At 40.3% G+C, this 14,711-nt stretch overlaps 1 protein-coding gene across 1 annotated transcript; it reads left to right on the top strand.

Moving 5' to 3' along the window:
- The first annotated feature begins 149 nt into the window (after positions 1-149).
- exosc10 (exosome component 10) lies at positions 150-12,893 on the top strand. Its single transcript, XM_063464886.1, has 25 exons — positions 150-331; positions 886-1,022; positions 3,442-3,565; positions 3,653-3,757; positions 3,947-4,106; positions 4,426-4,534; positions 4,628-4,703; positions 4,793-4,903; positions 5,029-5,172; positions 7,045-7,235; positions 7,346-7,502; positions 7,693-7,841; positions 8,007-8,057; positions 8,193-8,304; positions 8,437-8,484; positions 8,561-8,636; positions 8,736-8,845; positions 8,933-9,025; positions 9,121-9,189; positions 9,335-9,440; positions 9,527-9,600; positions 12,016-12,196; positions 12,319-12,383; positions 12,471-12,547; positions 12,640-12,893. The coding sequence occupies exons 1-25, from the start codon at positions 209-211 to the stop codon at positions 12,668-12,670; spliced, it is 2,679 nt and encodes an 892-aa protein (XP_063320956.1). The 5' UTR covers positions 150-208; the 3' UTR covers positions 12,671-12,893.
- The last annotated feature ends 1,818 nt before the right edge of the window (positions 12,894-14,711 follow it).

The raw sequence follows: 14,711 nt of genomic DNA, 5'->3' as shown, positions 1-14,711 counted from the left end.
AGCCTAGTGCAGCATAATTAAAGTAAAAATATGTGTGATCGTTTGCTTCGGCTGATGGTCTGTGATACGATCCGCCTGCTAGTGGCCCTTCCACCCCACACCGTTAGGTGGTGCTGTCTATCCCTCGGCATTCCCAGTGGCCCAGAAGAATCATCGAAGAAACGAGTTGTTTCCTGCGGTACACATGTACATAGCACCAAATTAAACGATGGCTTCTTCAAAGAAGAAGGATTTAAAGAGCAGTGGCCCTAAGGACAGTAATTCGGACACCAACGACGAGGACAAAACCGAATTGTGCCCCGGTTTCAGAGACGTGGACGCTTTTGTTAAAGTAAGTAAACAAATCCCGAGTTCATGCTAGCAGGCAAGAAAGCAACGTGGATGCCTGATAGCTGGTTGAAAACATCCACAGCAAGCTGTTGAGACAAGATGACTTTTATACAGGTGATTGTAAAGGTAAAGGTCGACGTTACGAGTCTGGAGTGTCTTTGGTAAATCGTTAGAAATCTGGAAGTCTGTAGTTAACAGTTATTATCATGCAGTGTTGCAAGTAACGGACGAAAAGTGATAGAAATCCAGTCCTAAAGTATCTCCTGGGACCAACCACATACTCTATTAAAGTGTTTGGTTAAATAGCCTCTGTTTATATAAAGTCAGCAGAGCCAGCAATGACAAAGTAAGGGCATTTTAAATTATGCAATAAGCACTATATCCATGCTGCTTTTCCCTGTGGATAAACCTTATTGTTCCCTCAATATGATGTAATAACAGTAACTAATAATTAACAGCAATGTTTCCGTGCCCTTTATTTTTAATTATAATCAATTTCAATATATTGAAAATGGCTTTAAACAGTAACTAACAGCTCAATCTTTTTCTCTACAGCATGGGTTTGGTGCTGTATTATCAGCCACCAAAGCATCTGCCGGCCTACCTCAAGCTGGGGATGAATATGATTTCTATCGGAGCTTCCCAGGATTCCAGGAGTTCTGTGAAAGTCAAGGAGATAAGCTCCTGCACTGGTGAGAATATAGTGTGTTGTTGCATTATTTTATTTTTTAAATTCACAGATTCAACAATGCATTCAGTGAGTTGATCAGAATCAGAATACTTTATTGATCCCTAGGGGAAATTATGTTGGTTACAGTGCTCCAGTACAAACAGTAACAAAAACAGACAATACAAGAAGTAAGACATAGCACAATATATGCATATGTATATGTATATATTGTGTAGTCCTGACAAACTATGTTGCTGAAGTTTGAGGCAAATTCGGTCCAAGAAGTGTGGGAACACTACAGTTTTGCAGCAGTACACTCCACTTATAATGAAAACTGAGCTTAATGATAATCAGACCACATGAATCTCTTAAACCATATCTGTATACCAAGCATATATTAACTCATTTTAAAAAGTAATTTCCATCTATACCCACTTGCCTGTAAATGTATATTAAATTTTTACATCATTATTTTTACAATGTATTTTGCAAAAGTCTCAAGCCACCCGTCATTTCATGTCGGTGCAGAAATTTACTGAAATATGCAAATGTAGATACAAATACAGTATAGAAGACAGAGGCAGTTGGTACATTTCTAATGAGTTTTGAAAGTCAACATTTGGTATGATCGTTTTTATCCTTCAACACAGCCTTAAATCTGTTAGGTAAGCTCTGTTATAATTTCTTTAAGTAGTCTTTGGGAATGGTTCTCCAGGCTTCTTGGAAAATATTCAGGGCTCGTCTTTGGCTGCCCTCTGTTTCATGACGGAGGATCCACCATGTTTTTGAGGTGGCTGTAGACACTCAAGGTGTAAGACCTGTTGCCACTGATTTTCACTCCAGTTCTTGTGTAATTTGTCATATCTCACCCTTCTCTCCCTGTTTTCCTTAACAATGGCTTCCTGACAACCACCCTTCCACTGAGACAGTTTCTGATTACTTTAATACTCTTTACCTGTTGTACATAGTTTTTAATGCCTACCACTATTTCCTTGGGCTTTCATTTTTCCAGTTTCATTATTTTTTTAAACAACGTACTCCACACCATGCCAGGGTATGCCAAATTTTCAGCTAATAGCTTAGTGGGAATCACATTGTTGGCGCAAAAATGCTATTTTTATGTCAGACATTTCGTTTCACGGGCATAAACTAGCGTTTTTCATAGATTCATCTAAAGAAATGAGACCAAAAGATGTTTTTTAAACGGGCTTCTAGTAGCAAAATGCCTAAAGATACAGATGGCTGTTTGCCAAGTTATGTGTAGGCACAGCACTGGTTCATCCTTTCAGATGGGTGCCTTTTTTAAGCTTGCATGATTCATAGGTCGGTGTTAAGTGGCTTAAAAAATATTTCTCTGAACATGATCAGATACAAGTACTGGATTAAAAATCAGTAAAAAAGCAACCAGTGTCCAAAAGCCTTTGAAATACTTCGAGAAAGCCTGGAGAGCTGTTGCTCAAGAGAAAAGAACTTTAAAAAAATAGCAAGAAGGTCTGGCGTCTTGGAAACGAAATACAAAGAAATGAACTCAAGACTTTTGCTCATACTCTACATGTACGTGTGATGCTTCTAGCAAACAAGATCGGTGATCGTTTGGTTCGGCTGATGGTGGGTTATAAACGTAACTGAAAGTAACACACCAGTATTAAGTTGTTATGTGTTGGGTTTGATATGTGTTTGGGATTAGTAGGATCTATAGTATTTTACTGACTGATAGTTATTGCTTAGTCGCTTGCACTAATTAGAAATCTGCTGACATCTCAGTGTAAAAGAATGCACGAGGGCAGCTGTAGACACGATAACTGGCGCCTGATATCGGTCACGGCCACCTCAGTTCCTGCAAAACAAGCAACTTCTCCCCACCTGTTTTAACCAATCAGATAGATGCACATTCTCAGATAAGACTGTGTGTAATGCCTAGATAGCTCCTCTTTTTTGGGAAATTGGCTGCCGCTAACTGCTTGCAGACAGTGGTTTTCTGAACAGAACAGATCCATAATCATCCAGTGCTTTAATAAATACACCAAAAGATGAAGTGTATCGACTGGTGATTCCTAAAGGTGGATAAACAATTGTGCGACATATGGCACTGGGATTTCTTACACAAGTAGAGCGAAAACACAATGATAATTATAAATAATGCAGCATAACAAAAGATCTATCAGCCTTAGTAAGCGATCAGACCCATCCAGGATGCAGACATGGCTGGCTGCCTTGTTATTAGAAACTCTTAATTGCTGGACCTCTAGATTAAAACACAAGGTAGCAGCTTTAAAACTAAACAGGGGTCAGGAAAGGTTTCCAGAAGTCTCCCACGAGGCTTTAGTGCAGACGTGCCCTTTGACACGCATGCAGATGAGTTGTTTTATTGAATAACTAACCTCTCACTAGCTGTGCATCAGTAATCAAAATGTAATCTTTTCACTGTGCCTCTGTGTTAGTATGAGTCAGATAATGCAGCACCATGGATGCAGATCTCACATGAGAGACCGGAACAAGCTGACAGGGCTGGAGGAGAGGTTCGACTTGGTCGTGGACTCAAATGACGTTATCCTCGAAAGAGTGGTATGACCCGCAGCTTTGGTGTCGAACGAGTTTCTACACGAAAAAGTCTTTGCAAAGTAACCCTGAGCTCTCATGTCTGATTTCCAGGGGATTCTTCTTGATGAAGCTGATGGGGTGAACAGGAGCCAGCAGCCTGTCATGCCTGCAGGGTTCCAGCCTCCAAAAATTGTCGTTTCCAGCTGGAATCGCAAGGTTGGCTAATTAACCTCTCCGCTATTACACTGCAGATGCCAGTGTCTGCTCTGGGCCGAATTCAAGAAGAAACAATATGTGCCAGACCTGGCAGCCGTTTCTTAAATCTCACGGACACACAAAAAAAAAGTTTTTTGAAAGTAGTATGTTTGTTCTACACTTTTTCTATACAATGCTTTTATTGATCAGGGTTCCAGTCCTAGCAGTCGCTCCGAGACATTTCGACTGCTCCATGCCAAGAACATCACACGACCTCAACTGAAATTCAAGGAAAAAGTTGACAACAGCAACACGCCTTTTATACCCAAAATCTTCATCAAGCCAAATGCAGTAAAGCCACTTCCATCTTGTAAGACATGCTTTTCACTCTCATATTCTTCCTCATCCTATTGTTTTCTCGTGTTAGCTTTTGATTACAATATAAACTCTTTAACGCAGGCATGTCAAACTCATTTTATACCAGTGAAACTGTCATTTCTGTCAGTGAAAAGAAGTCTAACTATAAATTTAATGTCTTGATGCATGCTCCTAAAGTAAAAAAAAGTCTAGTTTTCCAAAGCTGTCCAGTGGGTGAGAGCGGCGTCTTTCCTGAGCTGATTCTCACCCCCAGGCCTTATGTATGGCCTTAGCGTGTCAAACTTATTACCTTTCCTGTTCTCCATTCATAGATTTTACCAACAAACAAATGCGTAAAGAGAGGCCTGAGGACCTTGATGTCCCAGCTGCACTGGCTGACTTCATCCACCAGCAAAGAACTCAGGAACATGTTGATGACATGTAAGCATTCTACCTTGTTTAATATACACATCATATCTTGTTCCATTTTTTATTTTTATTGTGCAACTATACTTGGGATTTTGATCCATGCAGGTTTGCACACCCATACCAATATGAACTGGACCATCTTACAATACCAGAAAATCTTCTGTCTAAGCCAGATCCTCAGGTAATACACTCATGTGTAATGTGTGATTCCTGTAATATGATGCTGTCACTGTTGGTTAGGCCTCTGTCTAATCTGTGGTTTCTTTTCAGATGCACAAACCAGTAGCTGAGACAAAGTTGTCATTTGTTGATACACTGGAGGATTTGGTAGCTCTAAATGAAAAGCTGTGCAAATTGTCTGAATTTGCAGTGGACCTGGAGGTACAGAGCTCATATTCATAGTGTTGGGGTCCCTGTAATGTAAAAAGTTTGCATCACAAATTTATTTATTTGGACATTTTCAGACAAATTTCACTGCTCACTTTCTTCTTTGTTCTTCATCGCAGCATCATTCCTACAGAAGTTTCCTCGGCCTCACCTGTCTGATGCAGATCTCCACCAGAGAGGAGGACTTCATCATCGACACCTTGGAGCTCCGCAGCGAGATGTACATCCTGAATGAGGCATTCACTGACGCCTCCATTGTCAAGGTAATGGAGACACTCCCCAATCATTTTCCCTCTGTATCCTGCTCTGCTCTATCAACAGCAGATGAGATTACATGTCTGGTTAGATTTGGTTTGAGGTGGGCAGCTGCACAGTCAGCGGCTGTTTTTAAAATTTTAATCTCAGTTCTGAATTTGTTACAGTGCAGTGGACAGGCATGACCTGTTGTTCTGGTACATGATCAGTGCAGCAGATAACTGGGGAAAAAAATCTGTCTAAAGTGTCAAAATGTACTTTTTTTGTGCTGCATACTCTATGTTATGTTGTTCCAGCGGTCCAATGACAGTTGCAGCACCAGCGTGTCATGCAGGTCAAGGATTGCCTTTTACAGCTTTGGTAGCACTATGATGCATACAGTTAGGTTCAGCCAGTTAACATCCTTCTGGTGCCAATTTATTCCTGTGCAACTCAGTGAATTTCATGCATTTTGTTCATGAAGATTCTTTTAACCTTTGCTCAGCTCTTGTTATCAGTTTCTTTTTCTTTAAGTGTTTTTTCTTTTTAAACAGGCCAACACAAAGAGGCAATTTACTGTCACACCAGCAGGCACATTATGATCACTAGTTAAACAGACAGGCATGTTTGGACAGGTTTAAATTTAGATTGTCCCGGTAATTGATATAGCACTTTGTTTTACTCTTAGTTTGATACAGGAGCTAGGGATCGAACTACTGACCTTCTGAATAGTGGACAACCTGCTCTAAACCCTAAACTACCATAAACAACATTTTTAAGGGGCACAGGCAAGAATTGGGTAACCAGTGGGAAGTCCAAGGGATCCATCTGGGAGATATGACCGTAACAAATAATCGTACTTGTAGTACTACTCCTCACACACACAATTGCTGATTGTAAAGAAAAAATCTCCTGAGTACTGTTGACTTCACAACTCGTTGCGGCAGATGGCTGTCCCTCCCCGAGTCTGGTTCTGGCAGAAGTTTCTTGTTTCTTCCTGTTAAAAGAGAGTTTTTTTTCTTCCCACTGTTGCCAAGTGGTTGCTCAAAGTGTGTCATTCCACTGTTGGGTTTTCTCTATATTAATGTATTTTTTTGGGTGTGTGTGTGGGGGGGGGGGATTCGGTGCTATATAAATAAAATTGAATTGACCTGATATGACTTTTGATTGGTTAAAAGTGCATGATTTGATACTAAGGTCATTCAAAAATCTTGGGAAGAAATCATATACCCTGTTGGGATTTATAAATAGCTAATGAGCTTTATCAATAAAGTAATCATAAATGGGTTTACATACCAGTTTTTGGTGTTTGTACCTACATGTGAATGATTTCCCTGTAATGTGAAATAGATATTTAAAGAGAAGCAGTCTGGTGGTCTAACTACTTGTCTTTCTGTTTTTTAAAGCCATGTTGCATAGTGCCATTACTTTCCCACATCTCAGAACTGAAAATGCACTTAAAATAGCCCCAAGGGAGTATATCTTCCTTGGGGCTATATCTCATCATCTCCTTTTTGATATTACATGGAGGCCTTTTGAAAAAAAGAATCTTCACCAGTGTAATGATTATAAGTTTGTAAAGTTAAAACCCCCCTGAGCCGGAATTTGTTTGAGGTGTCCTTATTATTTTCAAACACATCCGATAAAGTTGGCAGGCGTCCCGTGGTGTGTGTGGGAGCAGACATGACTCACTCACTGTAGGACACCTGTGAAAAAAGTGTGGTGCGTAGGCTTTAAACCACTGAAAGATTTGCGAAAATGATCCAAATGTTACATAGCATGTCTCCACTTTTTTGAAAAGAAAATATATAGATATAAAATGAGTCTTAATTATTTTTCTTTATTAAATAAGCTGGTTCTGCACCGGTGAGGTTTCAACACTTTATGTCTTTTGTTCGTAGGTTTTTCACGGTGCAGATTCTGACATTGAATGGCTCCAGAGGGACTTTGGCTTGTATGTTGTCAACCTTTTTGACACACATCAGGCAAGCCGGGCTCTCAACCTGGCCAGACATTCCCTCGACCACTTGCTAAAACACTTCTGCAATGTGGACTCAGACAAACGTTACCAGCTGGCTGACTGGAGGGTTCGGTATGTTGACTCCTGGTTATTGAATGCATAGTTTTATACTTTTCACTTAGCTTCAAGCGTTGTATGGTTGTTTTGGGGGAATTAAATATAGTCCACATTTGTCCACACAGCCCCTTGCCAGATGAGATGGTGCAGTATGCCCGGACAGACACCCACTACCTTCTTTATATCTACGACTGCGTGAGGGTACAGCTTCTCGACTTCAACCACGGACAGCCTGGTTTGCTGCAGAGTGTCTGGAACAAGAGCAGGAGTATTTCCCTCAAGGTGTGCACTTCATACACCATGAAGATTAAAGTGACACTTCTAAATCAACCTTAATAGTCTTCTTCAATTCTAATAGTTCCATTGGAGTCTTTAATGCTTCCATAATTTTTACATTTCCACACCATAACCTCCCAAGATTTTCTGACATTTGTCACGATTCGCCATGTGCCCCCCCTCTCTTCCCAAACAGAAATATGTGAAGCCTATCTACACAGAAGAGTCATATTTGGAGCTGCAGAGGAAGCAGAAAAAGTCTTTTAACACCCAGCAGCTCACTGCCTTCAGACTGCTGTTTGCCTGGAGGGACAAACTGGCCAGGCAGGAAGATGAAAGCACCGGGTAGGCTGCCTGGAAATGGATGGACTTCTTGTTCTGGAAATTTGCTGTAGCTTTTTTTTCCCTCTCTCTAGCTTATCCTTCCTGTCCAGCTACATATTACAGTCCAAATGATTTAGGGTTTGGAAGTCGTAACATGTTTTAATCCAGTGTTACCTGTGTGTTTAGATACGTCCTGCCCACTCACATGATGATCAAAATATCTGAGGAGTTGCCCAAGTAAGTTGACTATATTTCTCTTCTCGTCGTCGTCTTTTTCTTTTTTCCGGTTCTTGTTGTTTTCACTGTGGAGCAGATGAATTTAATGTTTTTATTCATAACCTCCAGCTCAGTATTTTGTCTTTACCTACTCAGGGAGCCTCAGGGCATCATTGCCTGCTGTAACCCCGTGCCCCCACTGGTGAGGCAGTACATCAATGAGCTCCATTTGTTAGTGCAGCAGGCCAGGGAAATCCCCCTCCTTAAGGTGAGGAAAGATGAGTGGCAGCAGGGGGGATATTTTGGGGGTTTTTTTCTCCCCTCTTGGTATTATAACTTCAGTGTTTGAGATGTCACTGATTTGAGGGACCAGGATCAATATCTTTTGCATTTCACACAGGCTGAGATTGCGGCGCAGAAGAAGAAAGGACTCACGCCCATTAAAAAGGTTGGCTTAAATCCCATTGATTTTGGAGGTTGAATGACTGCAGGGGAAATGAACGTGGTTTTATATCATTTTCCAGCCTGAGGTCCCGTTGTTTGGTCCCCATGATACATCCAGGGTTTCCGAGAGCGACCCCCCTCAAATTTCTGCTGATGGTAAGCTTCATGCTCGTGTGTGCTTTGCATCGCTCAAATGATAGCAGATTTCAGCCCATTAGGCTTTGTATTGATGCATCCATTAATTTATTTTTTCAGAACTGCCAGTTAAGCAGGGGATGCTGTTCTCAGAGGATGAGGACAAAATGGACGTGGATGTACAGAAAGAAAGTGGTCTCGTGGCATCAGCTAAAATCACGCTGTTTGAGGTGGAGATTAACATTTAGTTTATTCAGAGTGAGATGATTTGTGTGTAACTGTGGTGCCAAATGTGAGATCTCTGCTTTTTGTTAAAGGAGGTGGAAATAAAGGATGACCAGGAGTCAAGCTCAGCGGCTCAGATGAAAGCCAGACGTATCGTTGAGTCCTTTGAAAACCCCTTTAGAATGGTAAGAGGCAGGCAGTGATTTACCCTCGGTGCTGCTGGTTGTGTGCCACCGAACTTGATGTTCAGTATTCATTTGTCTTCCTTTTGGGATTTCAGTATTTACCCTCCACTGATGTGCACGTCAACAAAAGTGCCAAGTTTGACCCGTCTTCAAAAATATTCGAGGTAATCAAAGAGCTCCATTCACTGATGCATATCCTATTTTTTTTTCTTTTTAGTTTTTCTTTTTTTCTTCTTCTTTTTTTTCTTTTCTTTTTTTTACCTCGTCCCTGTTTGAACATTCACAACTACAAACTTCTCACCTTGACAGATCAGTAAAAGGTGGAAACTACAGAGTGTTGAACAGCAACAGACTGAATTAGAGGCCAAGAAGAAAGCCAAGCAGGAAGCCAAGGAAATGGCGAAAAAGCAGACAGGTAACAGGGTTAATTTACTCTAAATTGATCATTTGCTTTCACCCATAATTCATGTTCCTCATTGTTTTTAATGTTGACTTCCATAGAGGAAAGGACAAAGGCTAAACAGAGTTATCAGGAGTCTCTCAAGAACGTCGCCACAGTTCGCCAGCAAGTAGCAGTGAGTCACTCACTTTCTGTTCCTGCCATTTTCTCTTTTCAACTTTAGATGGGCTTCGGTGTCCCTGTGGCGTGAGAGCTGAGTTATACTCGCTCAAGAACATGTTAAAGCCTCTACATTAATGGCCAGTTTAACCCTCTGCATTGCCCCCCATTTTCTGATGATGCATTTGGTTTTTCTGCACATAAATACAGTGACTCATAAGCGAGTAAAGCACTTTTACCAGTCTGCAGCACTGGCATTGAAGTGGCCTTTTAATATTTATGTCTGTCACATGATGTGTCTGGGGAAACAGAATCCGCAGCGTGGGACTAGAGCATTAAGAGACTCATCCTTTACTTATCACATGATTTTTTTTTCTCCCCTGGAGAGCGACAATAGCTCCTATCTGCCCAAAAGCCCATTTACTGGTCGCTCCATCTACTGGGATTACTGCTTTACACCCACCTGGTTACTCATGCACAGTCTTTCCACCATAGTGCTTCCTTCTTCTTTTTTTTTAAATACTCTGTCCCCTTTACCTTTCACCATCTGAGGCTTTGCCATCATTTGTTTGAGTGAACACTAATGGCGTGTACCAGACTAATCCTCTGTGTGATGACTGTTTCAGTGAAAACTTGGTTTTAAGGCACTCCCTGCTGAATTGGCCCCCTCAAATAAGCATGTTGGCACCATCTGGTGGCGTGAATCGTAGTCGGAAATGTTGGCAGCAGCGCTTGAAAGTAACAGTCGTCAACTTGCCAACTTCAGCAGAACATTGGCCGTTTCGGCTAACTGTCAGTTTCAGCTGGCACTTGGGCAATGAAGTTTTCTTGTCTAATTACAATTTGAAAGAAAGCTCAGTGGTTTTCGGAATCTCCTGCTGCTCTGATATAAATAATATTACAAAAGGGTTGTGCAGTGATTTGGTTGTTCACCAACAGTGGCATGAGAAAAATACAACTTGCTAGTGAGCAAAATGAAATAAGCTGAATAGACTAATTTGCTTGGGAAATAAAATATGCAAATTAACAGTTTAGCTTAAGGAAGCACTGCTGTAGCATTTTAAATGTATAAAGAAATGTGTGTTTTAGGTTATAAGGTAATTATTCACAATAATGTTTTCATTTTGTAAGCTTTAAATCCAAGTGTCCTGCTTATCTGGGGTAAAAACAACGTATAATTTTCATTGTAACATTAATGTGTAATTCTCCAATCTTGATACAGCTGACTTGTAACAAGCAAACTGTCAAAAGACAGATCCTATGTAGGCTTGTATACACCATAAATACATACATTCACCAGGTACTACATTATGTACACCTTCCTAGCCCCCTTTTGCCTTCAGAACTGCCTCAATTCTTTTGTTATCCAGCACCTTTTATTCAACAAGGTGCTGGAAATATTCCTCTTAGATTTTGGTGGCACAGCATAAATGCAGCTCAGCATTTAGAGCATGTTGCACTGTGAAGCTCATGTTCCACCACATCCCAAAAGGATGTCATGTTGAACATCTGAGCTTTGTGACGTGCTGTGTTGTCCTGGTGGAAGCAGAAGAGAGTACACTACGGCGATAAAGAGGTGGAGATAGTCAGCAGCAGTACTCAGGCTGTGGTATTTCAACCATGCTCAGCTGGTACTCCTCGTTTTCTTTCAGCTCCTCCCTTTAGTGGTTGTCACAGAGGATCATCTGCCTCAGCCTTATCCCTAGCACCTTATCACCTTATCCCTAGCATCTTCCTCTTTCACACAAAGAAGTGTACTCCATAGTGTCAATCCATGGTGCCAAATGGGGAGGGTTGTGTCAGGAAGCATCCAGAATAAAATCTTGGCCAAATTAAATATGCGGATCATCAACACAAGTGGCCCAAAGTGTGCCAAGGAAATGTTCCTCACACCATTCCTCCATCAGAAGCCTGAAATGTTCATATAAAGCAGGATGGATGTGTGCTTTCATGTTGCTTACACCAAATTCTGACCCTACCATCTTAATGTCGAGGCAGAAATGAAGACCAGGCAGTCTTATTCTAATCTCCTGTTTTGGTGAGCCTCAGTGAATTGTAGCCAGTTTGCTGGTCTTCTGCTACTGAAGACCATCTGCCTAAAGATTCAACATACTGCGCATTCAGAGATGCTCTTCTTTTGGTTGTAGCAAGTGTTTTTTGTTTTTGTTTTTTTAGTTTCTTTGGACTTTCTGTCAGCTCAAAGCAGTCTGGTCATTGGATATTTTTGCTTAAATTGACCGTTCTCTGTGAAATGTTTAAACAGCAAAACGTTGAACTAAAAATCATCAGATATAGAATAAGGGGTCACATGCATTCAAGACTGGGGATAAACTCTAACTAGTTTGACAGTGTCTACATTTACAGAGGTGTTCATTAAAGTGATAATTCTTTGTATTTTACTGAATGCAGTGTTACTGACCTATTTAATTAGGAATCATCAAACGCCGGCGGAAAGAAAAGAGAGCGGGTCGACAGTGAGGTTGGAGACTTGACTCCCAAACCAAGCAAGAAGTTAATGAAATCTGCAGAGAAACCCCAGAAGACAGAAGTAACTCCTCAAGACAGCTTCAAGCCCTTTGACTACAGTCAGTCAGACCTCAAAGTCTTTGCTGGTACGCATATAATTTTTTTATTACACTGGGTGAAACCACAGCTTATTTTTCATTCATTTGCAGTTGTTTTAAAATCTAAAAAAAATTAATTAAAATTCTGTGCACTCTGTTTTCTTCTACAGGTAACACATCAAAGGATAACACACAGTTTGATCCAAACCGGCAAGCCCACGATTTTAAGAGAAAAGTATGGCTCTGTTAAAATAATTTATTAACCGAACCACATGTAAATATATTCATGTTTAATAATGAATTGCTACATTTTGTGTAACAGAAAACTCCTAAGGGACAGAAAAACAACACTGGTGCTGGCAACCGAAGTATGTCGTACCTGCCTGGAAAATCGGATCGGTAAATATATTCAGCGTACAGAGGTTTTTCTGGCCTTGCTAATTCAAACTCACAGACTATTAACCACTCTGTCCTTTTCTTCCCCCTTACAGAGGATTCCGGCATAACTGGCCCAAAAGATAGGCTGTCTTTGATGCTATTTTCTGTCTCCATTTTAAAACCTTTTCACCCTGCAGAAACAGTGTTTGTCTTTTTTTGTCCTTGTTGTGCAGCCAAGTAAAATCCAGGATTTCAGAATTTAATGAATTTTGAATCAAAAAGTGTCTTTTTCTATCTGCGGAACAGTTTACACTGTAAATATGTGTAAGCGCACACCTCCCAATTAAAGATTGTTTTTAGAGGTAAACCCTGCCTTATTTTTTTTATTTGTGCAACAGTATTATGTAGAAGTATCACTACCAACTCAGATATTAAAATAATAGTTAATAACTGAAATTGGTCATTATCCTTCTTAGCTTGTATGGACTAAGCTGCATGTGTTCTTTGAAGCACTAGTGTCCGCATCAATCTAGAGCTTTACTTCAAAAGTTCCCGAGCTTAGCTTCTTTATTGGATTTGATTTTACAAGTGTACAGTCATTTGTTAAGAATGAACTAAAAATGGTGGACACTACTGTGCAAAAGTTTCATTGGCTGTCATTGTCCATTTACAGTTCAGTCTTTGTACCTGACGGTTAAAGGAATATGTATTATTTCTGGCTGTGAAGCCACTTAACACTGGCCTATGACACATTCAAGCTTTAAAAAGTCACCCGTATATACATAACAGACAACTGACAAGAAACCTGACAAGTGAAACATGAAAGAAATTTCAGGCCTAAAAAAAAAAAGAACTGTCTACAGCAGATGATGAGTATCTGAATGGCAGGTCCTTAAGAAATAGGAAAACAATCCAGTAAAGACCTGAAACGGGACCTGCAGCTGATCCCTCTTCTCTTCACTGAACCCTCATCGAGAATGGTCTCAGTGGAAAGGTGACTGTCAAGAAGCCGTTCTTAATGGAAACTGTGAGAAAAGGCTGAGTTATGTCAAATTATGCAAGAACTGGCCTGAAATGATCAGGCGACAGGTTTTATGGAGTGATGAATAAACATTTGAGCTTTTTGGTCCATATTGTCATCAGTATGTACAGAGGAGGTCAGGAGTGGGGTACAACAATGAATGTCTGCAGCCATCTGTTTAACAGATGGACGATCATGGTTTCAAGCAGCATTTGAGCCTGTGGTTTTGGGATCTTTTTAAAATGGATAAATGTGCAAAAATAGCATCAGATTTTGATCCACCAAGCAATACTACCTGGAAAGAATGCGATTGGCTTTATTTTTCAGCATGATAGTGATCCCAAACACTCAATGCAGTAGAACCATATGTGAATAGACAGTGAAACACTATTAGTCATGGATTGGCCTCCATGAAGCCCAGGCCCTAACGTCATTGAAGCAGTGTGGATCATCTTGACAAAGAATGCAACAAAAGCAGCCAACATTAAAAAGAAGAGCTTTGAATGTTCTTCAAGAAGCCTGGAGAACAATTCCTGAAGACTAAAACAAATTACAAGACAGCTGCCTAAGAGAGATCAGCCTGTAAAAGAATAAAGGTGGTCATAACAAATATTGACTTTCAAGATTGTTAGAATTGCCCAGACTCTGTTTATGCCTTGTATTCTGTATTTCCATGTATGTTTGCATATATTTCAATAAACTGTTCCACGACTCCTCAACAAATAAATTTGACTTCATTAAAGTTGTTTTACAGGTTTTACAAAATGTAAATATTGCAGTAAACAGTCCCATTACTGTTGCGTGACACTGAAATTTTGGGTTCATAATATAAATGAAGGTCAGCACACTTAACTTGTTTGCTGACTTAGTGCTTATTTTAACCTCTGGAAATAACAAACATTAGGGCCAACACTATGTAGAGAAGCACTGGGAAAAGAATATAATGTAATAATATAATATCTACATCCATCTAATATATCTAATCAACTAATAACATGCCATGTAGACAAAGTCAAAAGAACCTGCTGAAGCCTAGTCCACCCCACAGTATAACCATCTTCTCATGTCTTCTTCCAGCAGGATAACACACTATGTTCCAAAGCTTGAACTACTTTCTTGAACATGACACTTAGTTCATTGTACTCAAATCACAAGATCTCAGTC

The sequence above is a fragment of the Pelmatolapia mariae genome, linkage group LG20, assembly GCF_036321145.2.
Source record: "Pelmatolapia mariae isolate MD_Pm_ZW linkage group LG20, Pm_UMD_F_2, whole genome shotgun sequence".
In the NCBI taxonomy this organism is placed as follows: Eukaryota; Metazoa; Chordata; class Actinopteri; order Cichliformes; family Cichlidae; genus Pelmatolapia; species Pelmatolapia mariae.
Note: the sequence above shows the minus strand (reverse complement) of the source record. Positions and strands in the feature narration are given on the sequence as shown.

Coding starts and splice junctions, on each gene's coding strand:
- exosc10 (XM_063464886.1), top strand. CDS start 209: ATGGCTTCTTCAAAGAAGAAGGATTTAAAGAGCAGTGGCCCTAAGGAC. Junction 3,758..3,946: donor TTTCCAGCTGGAATCGCAAG/GTTGGCTAATTA, acceptor TTTATTGATCAG/GGTTCCAGTCCTAGCAGTCG. Junction 12,548..12,639: donor CTGCCTGGAAAATCGGATCG/GTAAATATATTC, acceptor TCCCCCTTACAG/AGGATTCCGGCATAACTGGC.